Source organism: Erythrolamprus reginae, unplaced genomic scaffold (genome assembly GCF_031021105.1).
Source record: "Erythrolamprus reginae isolate rEryReg1 unplaced genomic scaffold, rEryReg1.hap1 H_1, whole genome shotgun sequence".
NCBI lineage: Eukaryota > Metazoa > Chordata > Lepidosauria > Squamata > Dipsadidae > Erythrolamprus > Erythrolamprus reginae.
In genome coordinates, this window is record NW_027248462.1 from 2,322,980 (window position 1) to 2,346,605 (window position 23,626).

The window sequence follows — 23,626 nt, forward strand, 5'->3', positions numbered from 1 at the left end:
CAGGGTGGCATGCGTTTCTTTGGGATGAGAAAGATAAAATTCATAAATATTTTAGAAAACACAATTAGAAGTTCAATTTACGAGACCTGGATTAAAATTTTAAAAATGTCATTATCCCCAAATTCCTGGAGGGTTCTCCAGCGTAGAAGCCATGATGCATCCCAATCTTAATAAGATGGTGACATATTATGAACTATTAAATGAAAGAGGAGAATTAAAGACAAACATACAATTAGGAAAAGAAGGAATAAAGGTGGATTGATTTTATGCCAATAAATTCAAGATTTGATGAAGATAAAAGAAAGAGAGGAATACAAAGGGAAAAATCAGAACTTGATAAAATAATTTTAGGGCAAGATAAAAAAAATATCTAAATTATACAACTATCTTCTGAACTATAAAATGGGAGACTATATAGTAAAAAGAAATATACATAGCTGGAATAATTTTTTTGGATACAATGTAAATTTAGATAAATGGGATATAATCTGGCACAAAAACTATAAATTGACTAAATCTGTAGTTTATAGGGAAAATTTATATAAAATGTATTACAGGTGGAATGGGGTGACAGATGTACCCCAAATTAAAACCATACTGAACTTACTTTCATATATGGTGGACTTGTCCACATATTTAAAAAAAATGGAACAAAATGAAAGGTGGTTAACAGATAAGACTAAAGTGGAAAAAAAACAAAACCCCAGAGGCATTCCTATTGGGAATTATAGATCAGAAAATGGAAGAAAATTGTAATAGCACAACACTGGAAACAGATTAAAATACCAGATGAAATATTAGTGATAAAGAAAATCATGGACTGTGCTGAGGCATATATGTTAACATTAAAATTAAGAAACAAAGAAGACTCAGAATACTATAAAATTTGGAACTCATTTTATGATAGATTTAAAAAAGGAAATAAATCTAAAAACACAGTATAACAATTTACAAATTACAAATAACCAGAAATTTAAGAATGTTAAAATAATAATTTGTTTAAGCTATATATTGAAATTGATGATGATTTGAATCACTTGAGCCTTTATATTATTTGGAGGAAATATAGTAGGTGTATATATAGAAATCAATAACCAAAACAATGTTTTTTCTTATACCGACAGAATTTGTTTAATGGATCAATATATTTCAATTTTTATATATATTTTTCTTTCCTTTGTTCTGTAGATGTATATTGCATCTTTTTTTCTTCCTCTTTTTTTGTTTGTATGTTTGTCTGTTTTTCTTTTTAACTTTTAAACATTAATAAAACTATTTTTTTTAAAGAAATACTATTTTACAACCTGTTTATACTCTATCTGTATAGGATGACAGAGATCGATAAATAAACCTATTACTTTTAGTGTTTCATATTTAGTATTTAATATTACATATTCCACTAAGAAAAATAAACAGAAATATTTTACTCTACTGAATAAGTTGCTAAAAATTTCAAAGAAGAAAAAAGAAACAAAGGTTTCATTTATTAAGAGTTTCTCTTAATAAGTTGTTCTCTGTTGTTTAGCATTGGCTTAAAAATAATTATGAAACATTTGGGGAAATATATGCATCCCAGCAATCCAGCACTGGAGGCTAAAATAGAGAAAATCTCCACAGCCACCATATATTTGCCTTTGGTGCTCTGGTAGGATGATACAAAGGACAGCCACACACTGCAGAAGATCAGCATGCTGAATGTCAGACATTTGGCTTCATTAAAATTGCTGGGGAGATTCCTGGAGAAAAATGCTACTGTGAAACTGGCAGCTGCAAGAAAGCCTATGTAGCCCAGGACACAGTAGAACATGGTAGATGAACCTTCGTTGCACTGGAGTATGATTTCCTCTATTTCTGAATAGGTGTCCACATCAGGAAAAGGGGGAAATGTGAGCAACCAGATCATACAGATGCTTGTTTGAATCAAGGAACAAGAAAGAATAATGGAAGTGGCCAGTCTTCTTCCCACCCATTTCCTCATCCTGGATCCTGGCTTGGTGGCCATGAAAGCCAAAACCACAGTGATGGTCTTTGCTAGCACACAAGATACAGCCACTGAGAAGATGATGCCAAAGCTAATTTGTCTGAAGAGACATATTATATTACCAGGTACAATGAGGAATTGCAGTGAGCAAAGAAAACAGAGGAGGAGGGAGACAAGTAGAATGTAGGTGAGGTTTTGGTTATTGGCTTTGACAATGGGAGTATGATGATACTTCAAAAATATGGCAAGTACCACAATTGTGCAGAGAACAAAGACAAGTGCCAGAATGACTAAACCTATCCCCATTGGTTCTTCATAGGACAGAAAAGATATTTTTTTGGAAAGACATGAATCTTGGTCCTTACTTGGATATTTATCTTCTGGGCATTTGGAGCAGCTGTCCATGTCTGTAATATAAATATGCATATACAATATATATTTGGTTTTGCTGCTGTATCATGTGTAATTAATATTTTTAATAGAAATAAATTGTGTTGTTTTCTTTTCATTTATATCTAATTATGTTCATTTTCTATTGAATATTTGTGTTCATAAGTATCTACTTTTTGAAAGAATAAATATTTACATTCTAACATTTATCTTTAACAAATGAATATTATGTAGTTGAGAAACCTTTAGATTTGTTGGTTCAGATAGTCTTCAACTCACAGCAGTGCATTTAATGACATTCATAGTTATAAAGTTTTTCATACTTACAACCATTGTAGCATCCGATGGTCACATAATCAAAATTCAGATGCTAGACAACTATGCATATTTATAATTATTGCAGTGTCCCGGTGTCTTCTGAGAACTTTCAACAAGCAAAGTTAATGGAGAAGCCAGATTTACTGGTACTTAACCATGTTGTTAATTTAACAGCTGCTGTGATTCACTTAACAACTGTGGCAAGAAAGATTATAGAATGGGGCAAAATTCACTTAACTGTCTTGCTTAGAACAGAAATTTTGGGCTCAGTTGTGGTCGTAAGTCGAGGATTACTTATATATGGATGCTGCCTGGGAAAAGCTGGGTGACAAAATCTATATATCCTAAAGTTGCCAAGTTTGAAAATAATTGAAATAATGGATAAAAGAGTAATTACTAGGACTTTATTTATTTCAGTTAAGTCTATTACTTGTATGTATGTATGTATGCATGTATGTGTGTGTGTATACATGCATACATACATACATATATATATATATATCTCACATGTTTTTTTGCTGAACTTGAAAATTAAGGGAGACCAGAACAGATCTACCCCGGCCCCACTTTGGCCTCATCAGCTAGCTACACCCACCAGGACCGGAACCTGCAACCTTTGCCCTGCAAGGCAGAGAATTATCCTCTAGGCTACAGTATCCAATCCCTTCAGCTCTGCACCAGGGAAGGGCTACATATCTTTGTGTTGAGTACATATGTTTATTTATTTATTTATTTTTATTTATTTTGTCCAATACACAATGAGGGTTTTAGTGGGTATATATCTATATACACAAAGTAAAATACATGATGAAGGTTATAGAAGAGATACTCATAGTAAAATATATCTAAGAAATAATAGAAAAGAAGATATAGTAATAGAACATATCAATGAAAGAATAGAAGAAGAGATATAGGAATAGAAGAAAGGTATAGGAGATATAGGAGAGCAATAGGACAGGGGATGGAAGGCACTCTAGTGCACTTGTACTCACCCCTTACTGACCTCTTAGGAATCTGGATAGGTCAACCATAGATAATCTAAGGGTAAAGTATTGGGGGTTTGGGGTTGACATTATGAATTCCACGCTTCGACAACTCGGTTACTGAAATCATATTTTTTACAGTAAAAAATATGATTTTTTACTCGTTTGGAGCGGTTAATATTAAGTTTAAATCTGTTGTGTGCTCTTGTGTTGTTGTGGTTGAAGCTGAAGTAGTTGCCGACAGGCAGGATGTTGCAGCATATGATCTTGTGGGCAATACTTAGATCTTGTTTAAGGCATCTTAGTTCTAAACTTTCTAGGCCCAGGAATGAAAGTCTAGTCTCGTAGGGTATTCTATTTCGAGTGGAGGAGTGAAAGGTTCTTCTGGTGAAGTATCTTTGGACATTTTCAAGGGTGTTAATGTCTGAGATGTGATATGGGTTCCAAACAGATGAGCTGTATTCGAGAATGGGTCTGGCAAAAGTTTTGTAAGCACTGGTAAGTAGTGTGAGATTGCCAGAGCAGAAGCTACGTAGGATTAGGTTTATAACTCTTGAAGCCTTCTTGGCTATATTGTTGCAGTGGGCTTTGGCATTTAAATCTTTTGTTATTAATATACCAAGGTCTTTAACCGAGTGGGGATTATCTGTGATAATTTGATTATTCAGTTCGTTTTTGGAGTTTAGATTCTTCTTCCCAATGTGTAGGACAGAGCATTTGCTAGTTGAGATTTGGAGTTGCCATGTGTTAGACCACTCAGAAATAGCGTCAAGGTCTTTGTGGAGAGTAGTTGTGTTATCAGTGGTGTTGAAGAGTTTTACATCATCGGCGAAGAGGATACAGTTGCTTGTGATGTAATCGCAAACGTCATTGATGTAGAGAATGAAGAGTGTTGGTCCCAGTACACTACCTTGTGGAATACCGCTTTTATTTTTATTTTTAAAAAAATATTTTTATTAATTGTCTTTAAACACACAAGACAGACAACATTTAACATTTAAAGGAGCTACCATTACTCCGCTTGTCTTAGAAGTCTAACTAATACCAAAAAAAAAGTCTAACTATGGTCAGATCAATACAGGAATACAATTTTTAATATTTGTACATTCTTTTTAAATTTACCTCTGTATTTCCATTTTTATGTTATAATTCATATAACTCATATAAGTTCTCCTGTCTATAAAATATCATTTTGATAATATAATTAAACTAATTAAAATTAATTAAACAAATAATAAAAAAGCATTTAAAGTTATTACTATTAAAAATACTCTATCATTATACTATTTTTAATCTATTACTTTATATCTATCATAACAATATTTTATAATAATTAAAATCACTTATTCAATTTAAAAAACAAAAAACCTTATCCTTTTGATTTCTTAATACTCTACCATATATATACTCAATTTCATAAATTCAAATGATTACAAATTTTTATATAATTTTTAAAACTATTTTTTAAAATTCCACCATTTGTACACTTTGTCCCATATTTTATAAAATTTTGTTTCTGCTTGATTGTTCAAGTGTCTTGTCATCATGTCTAATTCTGCACATTCCATGATTTTTTAAAATACTTCTTCATCTTTTGGTATTTCCTTTTCTTTCCATTTCTGCACAAATATGATCCTTGCCGCAACTAAAATGTGAATTATAATATATTTCTTTTTTATATTTCATATTTGAGATATTTAACTTTTAACTGGGACGGGGTGGATATAGTGCTTCCTATTTTAACCACTTGTCTGTTTGACAGGAATGCTGTAATCCAGCTATGGTGGGATCCTGAGATGCCATAGGATTTGAGTTTTAGGAGTAGTTTGTCGTGGACCACTGAATCAAAGACTTTGCAGAAGTCGATATAAATTGCATCTATAGATTTCCCTTGATCTACATGAATTGTCCATATATTTTTGCGGGGGAGGAGTTGCAGGTTGCAGGATAATTTTTTTCTGAAACCAAATTGTTTGTTAAAGAGTAAATTATTAGTTTCTAGATGGAGAGTAATTGATTTGTTTATAATTGATTCCATGACTTTGCATGGAATGCAGTATAGTGAAATTGGTCTGTAGTTATCGACAAGAGTGGAGTCTCCTTTTTTGAAGATGGGGATGACTATTGCTTTTGACCATAGCTAAGGAAATGTGCTGGTTCTGAAGGATTTTTCAAAAATTATGCTTAGTGGTTCAGCTATGGAAGAAGAGAGCTTTTTTAGGAAGTAAGCACATAGACCATCTGGTCCGACTGATAGAGAAGGTTTAAGGTCACATAATGCTTTTTCAACTCAGTCTTCAGTGAAGTCTGAACTTGGGTTAAGTTGTTGAGGGAGTTTGAGGTGCGATTGAGGAAATTGGGGGATGAGCCATTGCTGTTAACAAAGACAAAGCCAAAGAAAGAGTTGAGGAGGTTGGCTTTGGATGAATCATCATGGTATTCTTTGTTGTTGGGTCCTTTGAGAGGTGGGATAGGTCTAGAGTCTTTGAGTTTATTGTTGACAAAGTTGTAGAAAGCTCTATTAGATTTTGCGCGTAGGAGGTTTTCCTCTTGCTTGCTGTAGTAGTTAAGGCGTTCTGTTTTTATTTGATTGCAAATGCTTTTATATCGGCTTTTGAAGTTGGAAACTTGTCCTTTTTTGTTTTTCCTCCAGAGAGATTTTTTTCTTTGTTTGTAATTTTCTTATTGAGATGATAATTTCATTTCGAGTAGGAATGTGTTGCAGAGGTCATCATTAGTGTAGCATTCAAAGAATAGAGTTTTCCAGTTTAATGTTGAGAGGTGGGCTTCAATGAGTTCATAGTTTGCTTTTTTGAAATTGAATTTTGGTGTTGTATTATTTGGGTGGATCATAGTGTGGCTTAGGTTGAGACTGAAGTTTATCATGCTGTGGTCGCTGTTGGGAAATGGTTCTGTTATTTGTAAGCCATATATTGCACTTTTGCTGTTGCAGAAGATGAGATCCAGACAGTTATCAAGTCTGGTATTGTTAGTTACTAGTTGGTCGAGTCCCAGATAGGTAACGGTATTATATATAGTAGAATGGATGGGTTCTGTGGTGCATTCATTTAAGGACCAGTTAATGTGTGATAGGTTGAGGTCTCTGGGGAAGATAATCGGGTATGGGCAGTTGATTGCCCACATTAGTAATGTGGATAATTTGTTAGCACGTTCAATGTCGTAGTCCGGGGCTCTGTAGCAGAGTAAGAAGCGAATTATGGTATTTAGGGATAAATCACAGACAATAGTTTCAGCTACCAATAAATCCTGTGCAACTTTGAGGATTTTTAGGTTTAGCGATTTTTTGTAGAATATAGCTACTCCGCCTTCTCTGTGGGATTCATGGTCTGAGCGGAAAACATGGTAGTTTTTTATGTGATAATGGAGTCTGGGTAGGAAGCATTTAGCCATGTTTTGCATATAAAAATTATATCAAAGTTGGAGGTGTCAAGTAGAAGGAGGAATTCAGATATCTTGTTGACTAAACTTCTAGCATTTAATAGTTTACATTTGAGATTGGTCTTGTGTTGGGCATTGATTTTGGGGTGGTTAGAGGAAGTAAGGGGCACGCTTTCCTATTCTTGGTTTGAGGTGGTAAGGGTGTCCATTTGTTGTTGTGGGATGGTGGTCTGGCAGGTGTCAGTTTGATGTTGTGAGATGGTAGGTTGAAAGTTAGACCGGAAGATGTGGGGAGGATTATGGGTTTTGGGTTTGATGCTTTCCGTGCGGTAATCTATGTAAAGGTTTGTTTCACCAAGTTCTCTTGAGTTCTGCCCATAGTTCGTGAGAGCGAATACACTGGAGGAGAGAAAGATCTGGTCTGGATCTGAGTTTGTTGAAGGACTTGTTATTTCTGGCAATGTGGTTAATGGTCTTGATGAATTGCTGTTTTGTTTGTTCATTTTTGCATACTACTTTTGCAGAAGCAGGGGGCTATTGAGCCATCATTATACTTGTGCTCAGGTCCAATTCTGGTAACTTCCAAAATGTCTTCTTGAGCGATTGTTTGTGCATATGAGTGATGAACATGGATGATATTTCTTATTCTTGTTATATCTGATTCATGGCTTTCTTCAAGACCAAAGAGGATAGCATTCTGGCGTTTTTGTTCACGTTCCATGGCATCCTTGACTAGGGTAGAGATATCAGTGGTAGAATTAGAGGGTTTTTGAAGTATTGGAAGTGGTTGAGGTTGGGGTGGTGGAGTGGTGAGTGGTATTTTGTCAGGTGGATTTGGATTAATCAGTGTTTGAATATTTTTCTCCATGGATGAGAGTCTTGATTCAATACTTTTTATGAATGCTTGTTGGGTTTTAATGGTTTCTTTTATATATACACATGCATACATACATACATACATACATATAATATGAATGTATATATAACATCATACACATATACACACACAAACACACATAACATCAAGGTGGTTTTGTTCTATTTTTATGAGATCAGGTTTTAAATCCTTAACTCATTACGTTTAAAAATCCCTTTCATACAACTGGGAATTTCTTATTCTACTGATATTCTGATAAAAATGGAAGTATATAATTTAGTTAACATACTTATACTTTATGGATCTGTCTGCCTGCTATGTCCTTCATAACCATAAGATTAATTGCTTTCATGTATCTATTACCCTTCTGCTTTGAAATTTTCTCTTCAGGGCATGGAAGGCAATCATAGCAGCAAAATGGCTTCCCCTCCTGTTTTTTCCTGAAATAACCAGGGAGGCAACTCTCAGTACACACTGAAATAGGTAATGTCTGCCCAATAAAAAAAATACAAAAGAAAGTATTAGCATTCAATCCAATATTTTTTTTAAAAGCCATGGTGATATTTAGCAAATATAAGTTTATTCTAAAGATATTTTCTTGTTCTTCATAATCATAAATATCAAAACCACGAAAGATTGGATTATATCTGCTGATTAACAACTTGTTTAAATAACAGGTTACTTATAGTTTATGAAAAAATTTAAATTCAGACCATGAATCAATTCTATACATATTTCAGTGGAACTCACCAAACCTCCAGACATTTCTTATTTTTGGTTTATATGGATATTATAAACAAAATTAATGAATTTATTGTGGTTTGGGGTTTTGTTTCTATTTCATAAATTAGGTTCAATCAGATAAGACAATCCTTCTAAACTCTGCATCCTCATAATCTTCATGTAACATTTTAGGGAAATAAAAATTAAGATAATGAACATATTTTTGCTCTGCATCTTTTTATTTATTTATTTATTAGATTTGTATGCCGCCCATCTCCGCAGACTCATATGTGTAACCTAAGAAGTAAAATGCATTGAATATATAATACTTTGCAAAATAATTTGCTATCAGATACAAATGTACTTAGCATGTACAGTATTTTCAATCAATGCTAATAACACTAAAATAAATAAGATAAATTACACTGAACATTACAACAATGTATGTATAAAAATAAAACTTATGATATTATATAGTTTGGTAATGAAACATCTGCAAGAAAACAAGAATACCTCATTTCAACCCTGCACTACAAATATTCTCATATATCTAAATTATTCGCATTTCTATAGATATGCACATCAATTTATATAATTCTGAAAGTCTACAATGTTATTTCTATGTTAAATTAAATATGGCTATTATCTTGATATCACCAAGCAAAATTATCTACATTCAGAACCTACTTGATTGAAAGTGCTGTGCCAGGTGATGGCTTTCTCATAGATGGTGAACATTTGGCCTTTAGCAGCCCAGGGATCCAACTTCCCCACTTTCACTCGATGAATGGACTGGTTGGGGAAAGTAACCCAGTTCTCAATATCCAGTCCTGAAATCAATTGTCCATTTTGATCAAAAGAAATTTTGTCTCCAACATTATTGTTAAAAGAGAGCCTTTTCAAAAAGAAGTGAAGCTGAATATAGAAAAAATATGGAAATAATTTTTTTTTAAAAATGTGACTACAGTTAATATATAGAAGCAGTTGATACTGCATGCATTCCTTTGGTTCAAACCAGGACTTAATCTAACCAACTATGTGGTTAATAAGGAACAATTACCAACAATTGTTTGTTTGTTTAATCAGATTTCTAAGCCGCCCTTCTCCAGAGTGGCATAGAAATTTATAGTGATATATGAGTTGCCTGAACATGATTTTCTGGATATCTCACTTAACACTGCTGTTATGTTTCGAGTCTGCATTTCTGAAACTTGAAATTTCATGACTTTTCATCATTTCAGGGGTTCTCTCTATGAGAATGTTTTGGGAGGTGGGGGGGGCTTAGTTTTTGCTGGGCAAAAAAAGTCACACCTGTACTGTTTTCGAGTCTTTGTGACTCGAACCAAAAATTATTTATTTTAAGTGCTTATATTTGGTCAATTTGAAAACTTCTTTCCCTTGGAAACTAGGTTGAACATTTCTGCACATAATGAAATGAAAATTGAAATAAAAAATAATGCTTATATGTTTATTTTGCTGATAAAAGCCTCCCCCCCCATTTTGTGAAGAAATAAGGAAACTGAGACTTCCATTATTGCCACCGAGCAAGGTAGGAGGCAAATGATGGGCTTGTCTTTGTAATCAGAACAGAGCAGTGGCTGGCGGATCCTTAGAGGCATGGGAAGTCTGAAGGACTATGCAGGAAGAAGAGAGGCATCCTAGGAATCGCCGTGGTGGGTGGCAGCTATCTGGCGAAAGAAGGGATTCTCTCCCTAACTCAGCACTGATTCACCTGTGAGTGTTACTTTATAAACATGGCAGGCACAGAGCACTGGTGGTCTGCATAAAAAGGGAAGGTAACTAGATTGAATATTCTTATTCTTCTTATTTTGATTTTTAATAAATTTTACAAATGTAATGTATACATATTAATCTATAATTATGTAATATATACATATGTAGTGTAATATGTATATGTAATATGTAGTGTATTTACATTACATTTGTAATGTATTACATAATGTATATGTAATATGTAATGTATTTACAAAAATAACTTACAGTATACAGTATATAATCATAATAATGGTAGTAATAATAGGCAAGCAAGTAAAAAAAAAGAAATTAAAAAAACAGGCAAAAAAACAAAGCAAACAAAATCAAAAACAAAAAACAGAAACAATACCATTTTAAAAGAGAGAAATATCTTATTTCTCTCTTAAATGTGCCAATCCTAATTGTTTCTTATCAAATCTTATGCAGTTATTCATATTGTTTAACACTTTTACATTTCATAATTGGTCTTATATAGTTATTTTATAATTCCTCTTCAATTCATTGTTACTAAATTGATTTGATTTGATTGGATTGGATTTGTATGCCACTCTCTCTGTAGACTTGGGGCAGCAAGGGAGGAGGATGAGAAACCGGCTGCCTGGGGAAATTGCACATTTGAAAAGTCGCGTGTTTGAAAAGCAGTGTTTTTCAAATGCGCTACTTCCCCAGGCAGCCAGCTTCACCTCCTCCATCTCCGCTGCTGCGCTGGGGCTGCCCCCTGGAGCTGGGGGCAATGGGCCACTCGGCCCCGGTGTGGCAGAAGCACGAGCTTCATCTCCTCTTCCGCTGCCATGCTGGGAGCTGCCCACTGCCGACGGGTCCCCTACCACCCAATCCCAGTACAAGACGGTGGCAGCCCACGTCAAGACAGAGCTGGCCACCATTAAACAGGTAGGAAGAGGGGGGGGAAGAGAAGGAGGGGGCAAGAAGGGGGAGAGAGAAAGAAGGGGGAGAGAGAGAAAGAAAGCAAGAGAGAGAGAGAAGAGAGGAAGGAAGAAAGAGAGAGAGAGAGAGAGAGAAATGAGAGCAAAAAGGGAAGAAAAAAGAGAAATGAGAAAATGATTGAGGCAGAGAATTAGAGGAAAGAGAGAGAAACAAAAGAGAGAGTTAGTTTAGTTAAGTTTAGTTTAATCAGATTTGTATGCCGCCCCTCTCCGCAGACTCGGGGCAGCTCACAGCAACAACAACACAATGTAAAAACAAATCTAATCTAATATTTAAGTTAATTTAAAAAAAAACCCTGCAAATTAAACCAATCATACATACTAGCGTACCATGCATAAATTTTATAAGCCTCGGGGGAGGGAACATGTCAATTCCCCCATGCCTGACGACAGAGGTGGGTTTTAAGGAGCTTACGAAAGACTAGGAGGGTGGGGGCAACTCTGATATCTGGGGGGAGTTGGTCCCAAAGGGTCAGGGCCGCCACAGAGAAGGCTCTTCCCCTGGGTCCCGCCAAACGACATTGTTTAGTTGACGGGACCCGGAGAAGGCCAACTCTGTGGGACCTAACTGGTCTGGGATTCGTGCGGCAGAAGGCGGTCCCGGAGATATTCTGGTCCAGTGCCATGAAGGGCTTTATAGGTCATAACCAACACTTTGAATTGTGACCGGAAACTGATCGGCAACCAATGCAGACTGCGGAGTGTTGGTGTGACATGGGCATATTTAGGAAAGCCCATGATGGCTCTCGCAGCTGCATTCTGCACAATCTGAAGTTTCCGAACACTTTTCAAAGGTAGCCCCATGTAGAGAGCATTACAGTAGTCGAGCCTCGAGGTGATGAGGGCATGAGTGACTGTGAGCAGTGACTCCCGGTCCAAATAGGGCCGCAACTGGTGCACCAGGCGAACCTGGGCAAACGCCCCCCTCGCCACAGCTGAAAGATGTTTCTCTAATGTGAACTGTGGATCAAGGAGGACGCCCAAGTTGCGAACCCTCTCTGAGGGGGTTAGTGACCCCCCCCCCAGGCTGATGGACAGACAGATGGAATTGTCCATGGGAGGCAAAACCCACAGCCACTCCGTCTTATCCGGGTTGAGCTTGAGTCTGTTGACACCCATCCAGACCCCAACAGCCTCCAGGCACCGGCACATCACTTCCACTGCTTCCAGAGAGAAGTGACTCTTGATTTAAAGCATATGGTAAAAAGCACTCAAATAATAACAGAGGAAAAAAACCCCAGCCCTCACCTGTTTTTGGAAATGGTTCAAGAGTTCACACACACACACACACACACACACACAAGGAAGGAAGAGACAGGGATGGAAAAAGAGAGGAGAGAGGGAAGGAATGAGAGAAAAAGCGAGGAAGAGGGAGAAATGAGAGAGAAAAGGGGAAGAGATAGGAGAGGTACCCAGAATTTTTTTCCTATTTATCTATCTATCTATCTATCTATCTATCTATCTATCTATCTATCTATCTATCTATCTATTTTTCTATGCCGCCCAGTCCCAAAGTGACTGCCACTCAGACACTATACTTTTCCGCCCACACCAAAAAAAAAATTAGAGGGAACATTGCCCAGTAGGCTCGTTTTTCTCCCTCCCCAGGCTCCAAAGGCTTCCCTGGAGCTGGGGGTAAACACACCCTCCCTCAATTCCCTGGAGGCTCTCTGGAAGACAAAAATACTCTGCCAGAGCCTCTGTGTGAGCCAAAAATCAGCTGGGTGGTACATACATGCACATTGGAGCTGAGCTAAGGCAATGGCTCATATGCCATCAGATATGACTCCACGTGCCATCTGTGACACCCATGCAATAGATTCACCAATACTGCTCTAGGCTGATATAAATCTCTTCCTTTTTGCTGTATTCATGTTTTCTGCTGTACATTCATATTTTCTGCTGTACCTAAAACACCTATATCCTCAAGAAGCCCTAATCCCAGGTTCCCAGTACATATATTACTTACAAATAATTCATACATGTACTTTGATTTTTTTGTTTGCTCACCAAATATCAAAAAATAAATATAACCATCTGTAAAGGTCAACAGGTATCTGTTTACATTCAATGTCATTGGAAATTAAGTCCTAACGTTTTCTATGTTTAACAAAGTTACCTGGGATGGTTGTGAATCATGGAGATGCGGTGTCCTGCCATTCAATTTTATCCTGTATGGTTGTTGGGCCAGCTGTATGGCATGTAAAGCATGTGCCACAGCATACACTGCATTGTATATACTGTAACTATGACTAGTCATCCTCATTTCAAAAAAAGCCCCAGGAAGGGTTTCCAGTTTCTCTTTCCCAGTACAGATACCATCAGTTTCCTCATTCAAAGAAGATTTTGAAAATACACAGCCAAAGGCATGCTCCCAAATATCTTTTATGAAACCATCTTGATGAAAGAATAAAGAATGATTTCTTGTCTGAAGAAAATGCTGAAATCCTTCAACTTCATTTGAAGAAGTTGCAAAGGACAGAGTACCTTGGAGGTTTTGGATATCCCAGGTCCTCTGATAAAAGAATGAGGCAAGACCCATTTGATTGGTCACAATCCACACCTTACCTTTAGGCTTTATAGATAATGATTCCATTTCAGGTACATATAACAACCATCTCAAATGTAGAACATAGTTATCATTGATTATCACAGCATTAGCTTTGCTGTTATTAAAAATATAGAAGGTTTCCACAAGCCATTTCATGCCATCAGACACACTGTTGATATTAATTTGCCTGAGTTGCTCTAAGAAGGCAATGCAGATGCCATGGAGAGAAAACTCTGAAAAAATTAATTTCTCAAAATTTGGTCCACCATGTCCCTTTACTAGGATCCCAACCCAAGTCCACTGGAAGTGCAAAAGTATTTCAAGAATTCCTCTAAAACTGAACTCTTCATCTGGAACCATATGGTAATAGAAAGGGATATCAGTTTTACCATCCATACTTGGAGTAGGACCATATAGGAACTATAGAAATAAAAATTAGATGAAAACATGGAAAAGAGAACAAATTGTCTAACAAAAGAAAATGTGTTCCTACTATTCTTAAATATAAGAATTATGAAATATCTCATTATTTTGTGCACACTATATTTCTGAAATCAGGGCTGAACTAGCTGGTACTTGTGCTTCCTAATTACTGCACAATTGTACAATTTTATGAATTCTAATCACTTTCTCCCTTAAACTGAATATTCCTCTTTCCTCTATAATGGAAATAATGTTTCTGTGAAAATATGTTTTTTAACAATATAGAATTTATAAGCTCATTTTTTCAAATTTGTCTGCACTGATGAACAATTTCTGTATGAATCTTTCTAATGAGGACGAAATATCAAACAATGTGCTTTCTTGGTGTAGTATTATCTTCCTAACTTGCTTTTATGAAGTTCCTAAAAGTAAGATTTAAGCTTGGCTCCTTCCTTCCCTCCCTCCCTCCCTTCCTCCCTTTGACAGTATGGCCCAAGGAAATATAGCATAATAATAAATAATGACATCATTTTTTAAAAAGAAACTATGTAAACAACACAGCAAGTTTTATAAGATTATATAGAAAGACTGAAGTATATATTGTAAAAGTACTCTGTTTTCAATATTTTCTAGTAAGTTTGGAACATTAAAAATTCCAAACTGGTAGAGTAACAGTAACAGAATTGGAATGGAACTTGTAGGTCATCTAGTCCAATCCTCCTGGCTGCTCTCCTCTGCACTTTTTCTAGAGTTTCAACATCTTTTTCATAGTGTGGTGACTAAAACTGGATGCAATACTCTAGGTGTGGTCTTACTAGGATTTCATAGAGTGATATTAGTATCTCCCTAGATGTAGATTATATCTCTCTATTAATGCAGTTTAGAATTGTATTGACTTTTTTGGCTGCAGCTGTACCCTGCTGACTCATGTTTAGCTGGTTGTCTACTACAAGGTTCCTCTAACTTAGCAACTTTAAGACTATGCTGGCTGGAGAATTCTGGGAGTTGAAGTACACAATTCTTAAAGTTGCCAAGTTTGAGTACCCCTGGTCTACTAAGACTCCAAGATCCCTCTCACAGTCACTGCTATTAAGTGTGGTTTCATCCAGTTTGTATGTATATTTTTAGCTTTTCTTACCTAAGTGTAGGACTTTACTGTTCTTTCCATTGAATTTCATTTTATTAAATAAGGCCCAGCACTCGAGTCTAAGAAGACCCATCTGGATCTTGAGCCTGTGCTCTGGAATGTTAGCTATTCTTTATTTTTCAGATGCTATTTGGGGCGTTGCCATCTTGCCATCTTATGTATCATCTATAGAGTTGGTTGGTTCCCCTTCTATTCCCTCATATAGGTCATTTATGAAGATATTAAAGAGTACTGGGCCTAAGTACTGGTACCCCACTGCTTACTTTTTTCCATGTACAATTAGACCCTTGAGGACTACTCATTGAATATGATTAGTCAGCCAGTTTTGTATCCATCTGGTGGTGTAGATGTCTATCCCACTTTTTTATAGTTTATGAAGAAGTAGGTTGTGTTCTACTTTGTCAAATGCTTTGCTGAAGTCTAAGTATATTATGTCCACAGTATTTCACTCATCTAATAATTTAGTCATAATATTGAAGAATGAAATGAGATTGGTTTGGCATGATTTGTTCTTAAAAAAAACCAGGTTGGCTGCTGGTTATTACTTTCCTTGTTTCTAGGTGATGGCATTATCTTTTCCAGTATTTCCCGAGTATTGATGTTAGGCTGATTGGTCTGTAGTTTCCTGGGTCTATTTTTCCTTTGAAGATGGGAACCACATCAACTCTTTTCCAGTCCTCAGATAGTTCATCTATGTTCCAGGATTTTTGGAAGATATGGTTCAGTGGTTCTGAGATGACATTTGATAACTCCTTTAGGACTCTGGGATGTACATAATCCATCCGGTCTTGCTAATTTGTATTCAAGTTCAGACAGGGTTCAGATCTCTTACTGTTTTTTTTGCTTATGTTAACTTTTCTTCCAATCTGTTTTTTTGCAGTTGTGTTTCTGTTTAGTTGGGCTGCAGTTTTGTTTTGTTTTTCCATGTGAAGACCAATGGAAAGAATGAGTTAAGCAGCTCTGTCTTCTCTGTGTTTCCTGTTGATTTTTTGCCATCTTCTTCCTTTATTGGACCAACTGTTTCTTTGATTTTTTTCTTCTTGTTTATGTGTTGGAAGAAACTTTTTTTTAATTATTATCCTTGACTTCTGTTGCAAGTCTTTGTTTGTTTACTGTCCTGATTTTTTCTTTACAGATTCTGACTGTCTCGTGATAACCTGCCTTAGTTATGCATCCCTTTCCCATTTTTTGAATTTGTCCTTTTTTCATTCAATTTTTTGGTGAGATCTTTGTGGAGAGAGATGAGAATCTGAGAATGTAGTAGGGGCTTTATCCTTATCCTCATTCAATGCCTTCTAACAACCATTGGGAGAGAGTTACCAAAACACCCCTTTTGTCCATGGGATAGAGGAATAGAATAATTGTCATAATTGAATATATTATTCTTTATTGCCCCATTTTAGCAAATATTTGCTAGAAATCTTTATTAAATAACCTGGTTATTCAGATTTGTTTTAATCTTAAATTGATATTATCAGATCAATCTGATTTTATTTCCTTTACCACAATTAAATAGTTTTTAAGTTTGTACAATATTTATTTATTGGATTTAAATGCCACCCCTCTCCAAGGACTCAGTGGTGGTGTCTTTTTAAATCCCTTTCAGATATTTTAGAACAAATATATACTGTAATTATTTGTTATCCTAATTAAATGCAATGTTTATGAATGAAGATTGATTACAAAATGTTGAAGCTTTTTTCCAACTTGAATGGGAGAACTACAGAAATCCAAATTTCAGGGCTTACTAATGATTAAGTTTTGAAACTGATCGATCATTTTCTGAAACTGAATTCACATTGATTTATGCTTCATAAATACATGTTATTAAATATACTTTTCAGAGATATGTATATGAAATTTTGGTTTAAAAGGTCTTGAAATCCTCTCTCCCAAAAATACAAAGCAAAATGTGGACAATTTGTCATTAATTCATCTTACCTGTGGAACTTTGTACATGCCTAAAATATCTGCCATATCGAAAGATATTGCAGGCTCAATAGCCCCAACAACTGATATGAGTTTGTTCATGATGCCACACTTGTAGTTGGGAATGAATTGGTTCTGCCTGGAGAAAAGTTCCATTGTGGCATGATATGTGTACTCCCCACCATAACTCTCAAAGATTCTGAAGCCCAAAGTGATGTTAGATAATAGCTGGAAGTCTTCATTGATCTTCTCCACAGCAAATATCAAGGCCAAAATATGCTGATAATACTTTGTAAGGATTCTGCAATGGGAGTTATATCAAATTATATTCTACACCTAAAAAAGGCAGTAAAACTCACTTTCCTCAAAATTGTCTTAGACAGAAATAATCACTCTTTTATATAAACTAATTAATGCATTGTCATTTAGTTTAGATATTATTTTCCATGGAAAAATCACTGAGCTTTCTTGGCTTCAGTTTGTAGAGATTCTCTGCCATCCACCACATGGTTGTCCCAAAGGTGTAATGGGTCTTTCTTGGATTATTTTGGGTGCAATTCACTATCTTAAAAAAATTTGGACATATGAAACTGAACATAATGATTATCTTACATGTAAAATACATATATTGAGGAGTACAATTGGATTAGTTTTATTTTCTTTGGAGAAAGCTTCATTTTAATGAATGAATTGGGGAAAGGGGGGGGTCATTTTGAATTTAGCCTTATTTAGCTTCTCCACTGGAGGCATGCACGTTTAGTGAATAAAGATGTTGAGCTTGTTATCTGGAAAACTGACAGCTTGGATTCAAGATCCAAGTGTCGCATGATAGGGTGTGCTCTCATTACTTGCTCTGGCTTCTTCCCACCTAGCAATTGAAAAGCACAAAAATGCTAGAAGTTAAATAGGTACCACTTTGGTGATACCATTCCATGTGCCTTGTGGTATAGCCATGCTAGCCAGATGAGCACAGAAATGTCTCCATGCAGTATTGGTTCCATCAGCTAAAAATTAGAGATGAGCATTGCCCCCAATATCAGGACATGACAAGATAGGAGAATCTTACTTTTATCATCTCCTCCAAGATTGTCTATATCTTGCTGAAGCCACAGCAACATTGAAATTTACAGCATCACAAGTGTATCAAACTGAATGAATAATTGCTTGTGGTGGTATAAATATGCTTTCCCAAGTTTAAATTACTAAACTTACTGGAAGGAAAATTTAGGAAGAAAATAATGCATTCTACTTTTTAGAATTTAGTTTTTACTTAGTAACACTAAGAAGAAGATATCACCCACCCACCCCGAGAGCGTTATCTTGTACTTGCAAATTATTTCTCAAAATTAATAGTTTTATTCTTATGATTATGTATGATTATTTTATAACTCTCACCTCAAAGGGAGGAGGAGAGCTTCTATATTATCAAGATCTACTTATTATAAAAAGTTGAATGTTTATTTTGAATTCCCCCTCTTGATTTAAGGAATATGCATAATAGCTGTGAGTTTCCTTTATAGAGCACATAAATATAATTATTTGAACAGTACCAATACTGTATTTGTATTAATACAGCTATTTGTGATTCATAACATGAAATATGAAACATGAAATATCATAATATGTATCTAGTATGATAGAGCCATCATTATCATCATCATCATCTCTTACAGGGGCTCACCGACAGTTGAATGATGAGGATCTTCTTCAAAGTTTTGTACATCTTTAGGCATGAAGATAAAAGAACTAATGCCACCAATGATTAAGTCACCTGGTTGAAAATAATTATGAACAATTGGGATAGGATTTCTGATTCGGCACGTCATATGTGGCAAAAAAAGTAACAGCATATTCAATACAATAATGTTAATCAAGTTTCTCTCATTTCTACAAAATATTTCAGTCTCAATAGAAATAATTTGAACTGAATCATTCTGGGTTCTTCCCATTTTGTTCTGAACTTTAGAATAAAATTGTTGATAGTGATGTTATCAACACCTAAAGAACAGTATTTTTAAAAAACCATGAAATATTTAATCTGTCCATCCACCTCTACATTCTTTGAGAAATAAATTGGCAATCTTGTCTTTAAGAAGCAGCAAAATTAACAATAGCCTTTTGGATAATTATAAGAGGAGATCAAATTGTAATCTTTAAATTTTAATGTCTCTGTGGAATTAAGCATATGTTTAAGCTTTAGTCTAAAGACAATACTTGCAATTTCATCCATTAATGAAATGGCAAGGTTGGAATGAGTCACATAATTTTTCACCAGATAATAAAGGTAAATGTCATTTGACAACATGGCAGATAGAAAGATAGATAGAAAGATAGATAGATAGATAGATAGGTAGGTAGGTTGGTAGGTAGGTAGGGAGAGGGAGAGGGAGAGGGAGAGGCAGAGGGAGAGGCAGAGGCAGAGGCAGAGGCAGAGGCAGAGGCAGAGGCAGAGAGACAGAGATACATAGGTATAGATGTAGATGATATAGATATAGTCAGTGAAGGGCTACCAAAATTTTACTACCACATTGTGAGTGTGGCTTATGCAGGACACCCTGCATTTTCTTTCAACATCTTTTAGTGCAAATTGGGTACTCGGGGGTGAAGCTCCATTTTTGATACCCCACTTTGTCTCCCCACTTCCGGGCAGTAGCCCACTCCTGGATATAGATATAGATATGTTTTTTCTGGGTATACCAGGGTGATTTGACAGAAAAACATATAACATTTCCCTCTGGTACAAATCTATAGGGATTAGATAGTGTAGCCTAGAGATTAATTCTCTGCCTTACAAGGCAAAGGCTGCAAGTTCAAATCCCAGTGAGGGTATGGCTAGTTGATGAGGCCAGAACAAGGCCTATCCTAGTATTCCTTAACTTTCAAATTCAGCAAAAACATGTGACATAAACAGTGACGGGCTACTAAAAATTTTACTACCACATTGTGGGTGTGGCTTATGCAGGACACCATGCATTTTCTTTCAACATCTTTCAGTGCAAATTGGGTGCTCTGAGGTTGAGCTCTATTTTTGCTACCCCACTGCATTCCCCACCCACCCCCGTCCACGCAGTAGCTCACCTCTGGACATATGTTTTGTCACATGTTTTTGTATCCCTGTATAGAAAACGTTAACAATCAGGCAAAGTAGCTGTCTATCAAAATAATGTTTCTCCAAATAACCTCAGAAAAAAAAAGAAATGTTATCAGATCTTCACATTTTCACATTACCTGCCAAGGAAGCCCTACATAAAGGTGTTGCGGTAACCCAGAAGAAGTTAGTAATGAACATTTGGACTAGAAGCAAATATTCGGCAACATATTTGATATTGCCATGGATATTAGCTATGTTTGACAAGTGTTTCAAATTTAACTTGTTCACTTCCTCAGAATTCATAAATTAAAACTTAAATTCTTCAAGAGTTATAGTTGTTAGTGAACTAATGAAGCGGAGTGATCACACAGAGACAGAAGCTGGGTTTAAAATTGGGTCACTTTATTAATTAACATAAATTAATTAAATGCATCATTCATTCATTAATAATAATAGGGACCTGCAGAAATCACTAACAATTTGGGGTGGAAATGACGTTAAATAAACTTCCTGGGCAACTGCTGATCCAGGTGAAGGGATCATGCCCTCACCTGGAACTCAGCCATACTACACATGTGGGGAGGCTCGCCGTCCAATCCCTGGGTGGGAATTGGCTGGGGCACCCCCTCCCCAATCGCTCAGGCCAGTAGTGACACCATGAGCTCTTGGAGAAAGTCTGCTCCTCATCTCCAAAGATGCACAAAGAAGAACACACAGTTGCTAAACACCTCCCAATTTCCGCCCCTAACCTGCCACGGAGGGGACTATCTTGACCCCCTGACTCCCCCCTCAACCTGCGCCAGCTCTCGCAGGGACCTCTGCAGGTCCTGTAAAAATATGGCGTTTCTTTGCTCAGACAGGTGAACACCACTGGCACGATAAAGCCATGGCTTGTCAACAGAAATATGGGGGTGGGGTACAACTACAACACTCAACTCTAAAACAATTTTGGCTATAGCCTTATTCACCTTCCTACGTACCCTGTGAATAGCCCTTGGGGTAATGGCATCCCTCCAAATGATCCTTGGAAGGATATCAGACCAGAACACTTTTGTGGATGGCCAAGCAAGCGAGAGAGCCCACAGGTCCTCACAGCCCTGACAAATCAATGCCAGTCCCCACAAAATACAAAGATCATTGGCCCTAATGTGCAAGACCAACCATTTGGGTGCAACCACATTTTGGCGCCCGCCCAAGAGAAATGGAAGGAGCCCCTCCCAATGCAGGCCTCTCCTTCCAAGCAAAATGTTGACCCAATGGTCCAAAGACAGCTCATTGCCCGAGTCCCTGTGAACAGGGGCCTATACATAAGTTATAAAGAGAGAGGACCACCAACGGCCTATTGCCTGGATTCTGGCATGCTAAAACCTGATACAGCCGCTGTGGTAGCAGCGCCAATTCAGAATGAGTGAGTTCCATATAAAGATGGAACTAGCCCGATCACAGCCAGAGCCCTAGCTGTAATAGCCCAAAATTGGTATCTAGTCAGGGGGGGACCATCTGACTAAATAGGTATCCCTGACCCACACCCCACAGGGAACAGAAAGAAGAGGGTGCAGCTACAGGACACACTGAACAATCTGCAGCAGCAGCAGCAAAGACAAGCCTAATTCCTTTGCCTAACTGATCTGTCTTGGACTGCCTGACTAACAGAGAGACCCTAGCCACTTCAAATGTGATGTCAGTGAATTGCAGGGCACAGAATGACTCATCAGAGTGGCAGGATGTGAGGGCCTCACTCACGCGAAATGCCCCCCAAAACATAACTGTAGCCGCTGCATGAAAAAAGTGAGCCTCAAATTCAGAAGAGCACAATGCAGCCCACATCTTACTAAGGTCAGCGAGTTGCTGTAATGCTTGCCTGCCATTGATGGGTGGTACTAATTGCTCTCTCACCCAAACATCTAGCATCTTCCTAATGCGGAAATACCTTGAAGAATCAGGAAAACCCTGAGATTTGGCGATAAATGACAACCCTGCTAACCTGCTATGAATAGTCTTTACTGACAGGCCTCACTGCTTAAACAGCATGCAGAATTCAATGATGTGGTCCACTGGGATGGACCATGTGTGGGCATAGCCCTGTGTGATATGAAAGTCCTGAAACTCTTTCCCTGAGTTTTGGTAGGCCCATTGAGTGCTAGAAGCTAATGAGAGGGTCATGGCCCTACCTGCCTCGATCCTCCAGTATTTGGAAGCCCACCCAGGCTCCATAAATGCTATAGAAATGAATCTGATGCCTCTCGAGCCCCCGGAGCCAGCATCTGGAACTTGGACAACTGACCACGCGACAAGGCATCAGCCATTCCATTCTCGAGCCCCGGAACATGGTGGGTCAAGAACAGTGTATTCAGTGTCAATGCCCTTCGCACAAAATGGCAAACCAGGTGCATGACTCTCTCACTTTTAGAGGTGAGGGAGTTAACAACATGCACAACAGCCAGGTTGTCACACCAAAAGTTCACGGTTTTATCTTTAAATTGGTCTCCCCAAAGCTCCACTGCCACTACCAGTGGAAAAAGTTCTAAAAAGGTAAGGTCTCTCACAACAGAAGAGGCCACCCAATCTGGAGGCCACATAGCATAACACCAGTGATCCCCTAAAATAACCCCGAAGCTGCGGGTCCCCATGGCATCAGAGAAAAGTTGCAGTTCCACTTCCAAAAGGAGCTCTTGTCTCCAAAAGGAGAGACCATTAAAGTGTTCTAAAAAACTGTGCCACATGCAGAGGTCGCTCTTGACCCCCCACACGTAGGCATGTTCTTTGGTGAGGTAACCAAAGCCCCTTCGTTGCTGTGCATAAATGGTGCAGAAAGGCCCTGCCTGGTGCCACATGGCAGACAAAGTTGAGTAACCTCGCCAACTCCTGGAGCTGGTGGAGGGTAACCTTATGGTGAGCCTGAACCTGCTTCAGCTTGTCCCTAATCTTAACCAACTTCTCTACTGGTAATCGACACAATTGCTTCACTGAGTCTAGTTCAATACCGAGAAAAGTGATCCTGGTGGCAGGGCCCTTGGTCTTTTCTGGGGCCAGGGGAATGCCCAACTGGGCACACAAGGTGCCAAAAGTCGCCATCAGGGCAGAACAATGCCCA

The 23,626-nt window shown here is 37.3% G+C and overlaps 1 protein-coding gene across 1 annotated transcript; it reads right to left on the minus strand.

The window, feature by feature from the left end:
- Positions 1-1,486: 1,486 nt before the first annotated feature.
- On the minus strand, positions 1,487-23,366 carry LOC139155297 (vomeronasal type-2 receptor 26-like). The gene is made up of 8 exons (XM_070730419.1): positions 22,817-23,366; positions 19,123-19,212; positions 18,240-18,309; positions 17,454-17,742; positions 13,511-14,362; positions 9,359-9,586; positions 8,312-8,438; positions 1,487-2,388 (listed from the first exon to the last, which is right to left on the minus strand). Exons 1-8 carry the CDS (start codon positions 23,364-23,366, stop codon positions 1,487-1,489), a joined length of 3,108 nt encoding a protein of 1,035 aa, XP_070586520.1.
- Between the last annotated feature and the right edge of the window lie 260 nt (positions 23,367-23,626).

Coding starts and splice junctions, on each gene's coding strand:
- LOC139155297 (XM_070730419.1), bottom strand. CDS start 23,366: ATGTGGCACCAGGCAGGGCCTTTCTGCACCATTTATGCACAGCAACGA. Junction 19,213..22,816: donor GGCTGATGCCTTGTCGCGTG/GTCAGTTGTCCA, acceptor ATTTTCAACCAG/GTGACTTAATCATTGGTGGC. Junction 14,363..17,453: donor GCATGTACAAAGTTCCACAG/GTAAGATGAATT, acceptor TTATTTCTATAG/TTCCTATATGGTCCTACTCC.